Source organism: Lithobates pipiens, unplaced genomic scaffold (genome assembly GCF_037356315.1).
Source record: "Lithobates pipiens isolate NorthernLeopardFrog02 unplaced genomic scaffold, aLitPip1_a1.2 Scaffold_22, whole genome shotgun sequence".
NCBI classification, from domain to species: Eukaryota; Metazoa; Chordata; class Amphibia; order Anura; family Ranidae; genus Lithobates; species Lithobates pipiens.
In genome coordinates this window covers 195,238,824-195,246,838 of record NW_027507784.1, presented here as the reverse complement: position 1 = coordinate 195,246,838, position 8,015 = coordinate 195,238,824, and the positions used below count along the sequence as shown (strand labels likewise).

Here is an 8,015-nt window from a genome sequence, read left to right as displayed (position 1 = left end):
TACTTTCCTGTCACTTGCCAGTATGCCTGTCACCAGATGGAGATGTCATTTGCCACGCTGTCTGCTAGCAGATGGAGATGTCACTTGCCACGCTGCCTGCCACCAGATGGGGATGTCACTTGCCACGCTGCCTGCCACCAGATGGGGATGTCATTAATTCACTTACATGTAAAATCAAGCTTCCACCCCCCCCCCCCCCCCCCCAGCATTGCAGAGTACTTGCAGACAGGTACAGCGCTGTCAGCCTCTCCTCAGCATGGGTAAACTAGCTGCAGGTTAAACACAGGCACATACGAGAGGAGAGATGAGAGTGAGGGTGGGTGGTGAGAGATGACGTCATTCTCTCTCTCCTGTGTTGCGGCTGCAGCTCTGTGTAGAGCAGCCTTCGTGGCCCTGTAACTAAGGGCGCAACATGATGTCATCTCTCTCCCCCACTGCTGCACCGCTGACATTACTAATATCCTCCGCAGCCCAGCAGCAGAGGCGCCATGGCCCGGTGTTGGGCCGCGGCCCACAGGTTGGTGACCTCTGTCATACCCAACAAACTGCAATGCCATTTTTTTCTGCTTTCTCCACATCATCTTCATGGACAAAATGTTCACTTGCTGCCTAGTACATCCCAGCAATTTCCAGATGCCATTGTAATGAGATATTGCCATAATGTTTTGGCTGATCGGTGTGTGTGTGTGTGTGTATATGCATTTCATAGCCTTTCAATTAAAAATTTGTAATATATGGAAAGTATGTACCCAAAATATAGGGGAGCCCAAAATTTTCCATTTTATGTCTATACACTTGAATAACATTTGATACATTTAGTTAAAAAATTTGCTTTCAAAACTACTAAGCAATCAAGCATGATGGTGATATCATCATTATCCTAGTTATCTATATAAGTCAACACTATGGTGACCTGAGAGTATCATTCCTATGTATAATACCTGTAACACATGAAATCTGTTGCCATGTTTCATGAAAGACATCTGTAAAAATTGGGTGCGCTTGTATCATGAGTTGTATCTGTTGCACAGCTGTTTATCTTATCTGCTTTTGACTTATGCATGTTGAGAGCAAGTTCTGTGCGATCAGCATGTACACATAGAAAATAAGCTATGAACAAGGCATTATAAAAAAAAGCATAGTCAGTTATATGATTCACTTATCAGTTAAACTGAGATACTATGACAAAGCACAAATGAAATGTAGGTGTAACTTACAAAGCAGACTATAAATATAATGGGGAGACAGTTGTGTTTGCCATCCACCATCTACTTCTTGAAGCAGGAGCTACTCTCATCTGACTCAATCCACCACCATGGTTCACTGGACTGCTGAAGAGAAGGCCGCCATCAACTCTGTGTGGCAGAAGGTCGATGTTGAACAGGATGGACATGAAGCACTTACAAGGTATAACAACTTTCCTTGGTGTTGTTACTTTCTACTAAGCTACCAGTATCTTCTAACCTGAATCATTTAACAGTCTTCTAATGCTTTATTATTTCCATGGTTTCAAATTGCAAAATGTAATTTAACTTAATTAAGAAAATAAATTTGATACTTCATTGAATCAGATTTGGGCTTGCCTAATAAGGTGCTATGTAAAGTGGAATTTAATAGTTTTCCTTATTTGTTTTTATATTTTTCACCTTTTATTGTTCATAAATATATTTTATTTAGGAGAAATCATGGACTTTAAAGGCACCAATGTATTAAAAATTATTTTTATTAATAACAAATATACAAGAATGACTAAAACCATATAAGGTACAAACTTATATAGGCAGTAATCCACACATCCAACTCTAACCGCTGGGACCGGGTCAATAGCTTTAATGACCACTGGGAGTTCCCTGAACAGAGTGGGAGCAGATTCCATTTTTAGAGGTACAAGCTCAACATGTTTCCTGATATGACGCTTCTTCAGGAGCTTATCAATATTTTTCATAGAAAGTAAGTGTATGTATATGAAAAGGCCATGAGGTTTAATTTTGCTATGTGGGTAATTCAGGCACACAAGGGAAGTGAAAAGGCTAGAATTCCATCTCAAAAGACATAGTAAGTGCATGCCATGTACTCATTGCATAGGAAAAATAAAGGTCACACCGGCTGTTATATTGTTCATATACAGCACTAGTCAGTGGTCAGTTGAATTCCTACAGGTGTCCTGAGTATGATTAAGTGCAAGTCTCTTAGAGCAAACAAGCAATCCCAATCATGTTGCTGATACAAGAATCACAGCCAAAAAGTAAGGTCTGCCGGAGGAGGTGTCAGACAAAAATCGAACTGAGGATAAAATCTTCCACTACTCCCTGGCTTGTTACGTTAATCTGTGCAATTATTTTAATTAAAATAATACTATCAAAGTATTTTAACAAAATAATAATTGCCATTTATTTATCTTTACTGATGTTTCTTTATCTTACTTCTTTTCGCTTCCTAAGATGGGACTTCCTGCATTATACAGTAGATACTGTAATAAATGTTAGTTTTGAAAGTAACATATATCTTTAACCAGTTCCTGACTGGCGCACGACAATGTACGTTGGCAGAATGGCACGGGCAGGCATATTGGCGTACATATACATCCATTTTTAAATTCCACCCTGCCATCGCATGCGCGCCGCCGACGGCGCGCTCGCATGACGGTCGAGACCTCCGTGAGTCCGGCCGCGGGTCCCGCGGACTCGATCGCCATGGGGATACCTGCGATCGTCTCGCGGGGCGGCTGAACGGGGAGATGCCATTGTAAACAGCATCTCCCCGTTCTGCCTAGCAACAAGTGACACTGATCTCTGCTCCATGTGATTGGAGCAGAGATCAGTGTTCACTAACACAAAGCCCAGCCCCTCACAGTTAGTAACACGCCCCTAGGAACACTTAACCCCTACACTGCAACCCCCTGGTTAATCCCTTCACTGCCAGTGTCATTTACACAGGAATCACTGCATTTATATAGCAGTGATTGCTGAATAAATGACAGTGGTCCCAAAAATGTGTCAAAAATGTCCGATGTGTCCGCCACAATGTCGCAGTCACAATAAAAATCGCGGCCATTACTAGTAAAAAAAATATTATTAATAAAAATGCCATAAAACTATCCCCTATTTTATAAACCCTATAGCTTTTGCGCAAACCAATCAATAATCGCTTATTGTGATTTTTTTTACCAAAAATATGTAGAAGAATACGTATCGGCCTAAACTGAGGGAAAAAAATCATTTTTTATATATTTTTGGGGGATATTTATTATAACAAAAAGTAAAAAAATATGCGTTTTTTTTCAAAATTGTCACTCTATTTTTGTTTATAGCGCAAAAAAGAAAAATACCACGGGGGTGATCAAATACCACGAAAAGAAAGCTCTATTTGTGGGAAAAAAATGACATCAATTTTGTTTGGGAGTCACGTTGCACGACTGCGCAATTGTCAGTTAAAGCGACGCAGTACCTAATCGTTAAAAGTGATCTGGTCTTAAGCCAGCAAAATGGTCCGGTCTGAAAGTGGTTAAACAGTGTGATAACATAATATTTTTTTATTATTCATATCCTCACACACATACAAGCCAGTAATAATTGCTACAAGTTCACAGGTACATACCACTCAGTCATACAGGTACCACATCATACCCATGAAGTTGTATTATTCATTGATGATGTCTATATGTTGGAAGGTTCCTGGTGAAAAATATTAATCAAAGGTTTCTTCTATTTTTCATAGGCTGTTTTTAGTTTACCCCTGGACCCAGAGGTATTTCGGCACCTTTGGAAATCTCTCCAGCCCAGCTGCAATTGCTGGTAATCCTAAGGTGCACGCACATGGCAAGAAGATCCTGGGAGCTATCGACAATGCCATCCATCATCTAGACAACGTGAAGGGCACTCTGCACGACCTCAGTGTAGAACATGCTACCCAACTTCATGTGGATCCTGAGAACTTTAGGGTATTATTTTAATATTTTATTTAAGGCCGGGTTCACACCACTGCGATGCGGGAACGCCGCAAATCCGCGGCGTTTTCCCGCATCGCATTACTCCCGCCGGCAGTTCACACTGCCCTATGCGGACGGCTGGGAGTGTCAATGATATGTTAATGACACCCCCAGATCCGTCCGCATATCGGAGTGCGATCTGCCGACTCGCACAGGAATCGGATCGCATGGTGTGAACCCCCATGCGATCCGATTCTGTTGCGGACCAAAAAAAGGGTCCCGTGCGAGTTTGCTGCGGGAGCGATGCGAATTCAGCCATACTATCTGTATGGCTGTACTCGCATCGCTACGGAGATCGGATGTGATTTGCGGTGCGAATCACATCCGGATCTCCCCCCGCAGCAGTGTGAACCCAGCCTAACCTTGGGCTTGATTGCTTTCTATTGACAAAACAGAAATATACTTCATGACCTTGTCATCTTTGTAAGTATATTCAAATCCAAAACTTTTTTCATTTTGAAGAGTAATAAATAGTTAAAAGCATGCTCTTTTTTTTTGCTGTTTTACTCATGGGGGGAGATTTCCATGTGCTTCTTATGCCTCGTACACATGTAGCCGTCTATCCGACGGACTTAGTCTGGCGGGCTTCCTGCCAGACTGTCCGTCGGACTTTCCGAACGGGCTACTTGCCCACACACGGCACTTTTTCAGCGGACTAATACAGCGTACTAAGTCCGCCATACTATCCGCCGTACTTTAGAAATGAACGACTCGCCCACGCACGCAGAGAAGAGTCCGCTCATTTCGAGCGCGTCTCCAGGTAGGCGGGGCCCGCGAAGGAGACGTCGCTGGCCCCGCCACCTGGTATGGACTTAAAGGGGAAACCCAACGTCGAAAAAAAATCGGCGCCCCCCCTCCTGAACCGTACCAGGCCGCGTGCCCTCAACATGGGGGGTGCCTCGGGGAAGGGGGGCCGCGCGGCCCCCCCACCCCAAAGCACCTTGTCCCCATGTTGATGAGGAAAAGGGCCTCTTCCCGACAACCCTGGCTGTTGGTTGTCGGGGTCTGCGGGCGAGGGGCTTATCGGAATCCGGGAGCCCCCTTTAATAAGGGGGCCCGCGGATACCGGCCCCCCACCCTATGTGAATGAGTATGGGGTACAATGTACCCCTACCCATTCACCTGTAAAATAAAGTACAAAAAAAAACACAACACACAAGATAAAATAGTTTATTGCACAGCTCCGGGGGTCTTCCGTCTTCAGGGGTCTTCTTGCGACTCCTCCGCTATCTTCTTGTAGCTCTTTTGCTAGCAGAGGAGCCCGGCTTTCTTCCTCGCTGCTCCCTCTTCTTCTGACTTCGGGGGTCTTGTCCCCCTCTTCGGTTCTTCTGCCGGGCCACCGCGCCTTCTTATAGCTCTTTTACAGGCGGTGGACCGGTCTTCTGTCGCCGCCGTAGCCTTCCGTTCTTCTTCTTCTTCTCCTTCTTCTCCTGGAGATGTTGACTCGACGCTCTCTCCGGCCGCAATGCCAGGGACGCGCTGTGCGGCGACTTATATAGGGACAAGGGGCGGGGTCATTGGTTGATGTCACATGGGTTGATGGCACATGGGTTGATGTCACACGGCGACAGTCCCAGCATCCTCCGGGACTGTGACATCGTAAGGGGGCGGGGTCACCATGATTTTTTTGGGTGTTGGGGTTCCCCTTTAAGTCCATACCAGGTGGTGGGGCCAGCGACGTCTCCTTCGCGGGCCTGCCTGCCTGGAGTCCCGCTCGAAATGAGCAGACTTTTCTCCGGGCGGGAAAAGTCCGTTCATTTCAAAAGTACGGCGGACTGGCACACACACGGCCGGATTGTCCGCCGAAATGCGAGTCCGGCGGGAAGATTGGAGTGCAAAACTACTTTCTAAGTCCACCGTACTTTCGGGTCAAAAAAGTATGCCGGAGGCTACACACGGGGGGATTGTCCGGCGGACTTGAGTTTGCCGGACTTTTCCACCCTCTTGTTTGATCGTGTGTACGCGGCATTAGAGACTAAACAGGAAATATGATGAAATTTCTAAATGGTTTAGAAAACATACACTCTTAGCCCTTGTACACACGGTCGGACATTCCGACAACAAAATCCGTCGGATTTTGTCCGAAACTGGTGTTGCATACACACGGTCGGACAAAGTTGTCGGAAAATCAGATAGTTCAGAACGTGATGACGTTATTTCCTTACGACGGAACTATGTTCAGGCTAGTAGCCAATAGCTTTGGTCTTGTAATTTGATCGGAACATGCGTGGAACTTTGTCCGATCGGAATTCTCTACTAACGAACAACCATGTTGTTAGAAAATTTTATAGCCCAGCTCTAAAACTTTGTCGGTCGGATATTCTAATTATAACAAATTAATTAATAATTATAACAGTCCGATAGAGCCCACACACGGTCGGATTACCCGACAACACGGTCCGATCGGACATTTTCTGTCGGAATGTCCGACCATGTGTACAAGGGCTTATACAATTTTGAATTGACTATGTGTCCCCATTAGAAGATGACTTTTCACCTTAAAAAAATATACCGTATTTATCGGCGTATAACACGCACCGGCGTATATAACGCACCCCAGGTTTAGGAGGGAATTTTAAGGAAAAAAACTTTTAGGAGGGAATTTTAAGAAAAAAAACCTACATTTAAATGCCCATCAATGCAGCCTTGTCAGTGTCCATCTGAAGCCTTGTCAGTGTGAATTGCAGACTTGTCCATCATTGCACCCTTGTCAGTGTCATATGCAACTTTGTAATGCAGCCTTGTCCACCATTGCAGCCTTGTGCCCTTGTCAGTGTAATTTTCAGCCTTGTCAGTTTTATTTTTAGATTTTATTTTTAAAAATGGCCCCGCCGAGATGTCCTGTGTATCTCGGCGGTGCTTGGTAGTTCTCGGCCGCCTTCGGCCATTCTCGTTGGCTTTCAGCCACCTTCGGCCCTTCCCGTCGGCTTTCGGCCACCTTTGGCCCTTGCCGGCTTTAGGCCGCTCTCGGCCGTTCTCAACGTTTTTCAGCCGCCGAGAAGGGCCGAAGGCGGGCAAAAGCCGGCGAGAAGGGCCAAAAGCCGCCAAGAAGGGCCGAAGGCGCTGAAAGCCACCCAGAGGCTCCAAAATGGTGGAGGATCGGCGTATAACACGCACCCGTGATTTTCCCCTGCTTTTAAGGGGAAAAAGGTGTGTGTTATGCACCGATAAATACAGTAACCCTTCCGTGCTCCTTCCAAAACTAAGAAAAAAAAAGTATGGCTTTGAAATGATCTTAATAACCAAAGTAACGGTCGATAGTAATCCAGAGCAACTATTTTTTTTTAGCTCAAGGAATAAATAACAACTGCTGATCTGTTGTTGTAGTACACTTTAACACATTTTCAAACTTTTTTGTGCTTTGCTTTGCTGTTATATATCACTATTTTTCTAATTAAATATTTTGTTAATGTACGGAATTAATTACTAATACCAAAATGTTGCTTTTTTTTATGCAGCGTCTTGGAGGAGTGTTGGTTATTGTCCTGGCTGCCAAACTGGGATCTGCCTTTAGTCCTCAAGTCCAGCATGCATGGGAGAAGTTCATTGCTGTCCTGGTTGATGCTCTTAGCCACAGCTATCACTAAACTACAACATGAACAGAAAGCAGCATAGTTTTCACTGAGGCTGTGTATTAATGTGTGTTCCATTTGTAGCACATGTGAATAAAAAGAAAAATGAAAAAAGCTCCCTCCTGTAATGTCATATTTATTTGTAAATGCTAAAATCTGTTTGATATAAACAACCTTCTATAGCTAAACTGTGTGTGACTGTGGAGTGTTTCCTGGGAGCCTGGGAGAGAGGCTGAAAAACTGCAGGGGGGGGCAATGGGTCAATTGCAGTCCCCACCCCCCGAGAAAACATTAACCACTTGCTTACTGGGCACTTAAACCCCCCTCCTGCCCAGACCAATTTTCAGCTTTCAGCGCTGATGCACTTTGAATGACAATTGCGCGGTCATACAACACTGTACCCAAATGAAATTTTTATCATTTTTTTCCCACAAATAGAGCTTTCTTTTGGTGGT

At 44.7% G+C, this 8,015-nt stretch overlaps 1 protein-coding gene across 1 annotated transcript; it reads left to right on the top strand.

Moving 5' to 3' along the window:
* The first annotated feature begins 1,234 nt into the window (after positions 1–1,234).
* Positions 1,235–7,748, top strand: LOC143924465 (hemoglobin subunit beta-3-like). Its single transcript, XM_077448788.1, has 3 exons — positions 1,235–1,407; positions 3,718–3,940; positions 7,447–7,748. The coding sequence occupies exons 1-3, from the start codon at positions 1,316–1,318 to the stop codon at positions 7,573–7,575; spliced, it is 444 nt and encodes a 147-aa protein (XP_077304914.1). The 5' UTR covers positions 1,235–1,315; the 3' UTR covers positions 7,576–7,748.
* The last annotated feature ends 267 nt before the right edge of the window (positions 7,749–8,015 follow it).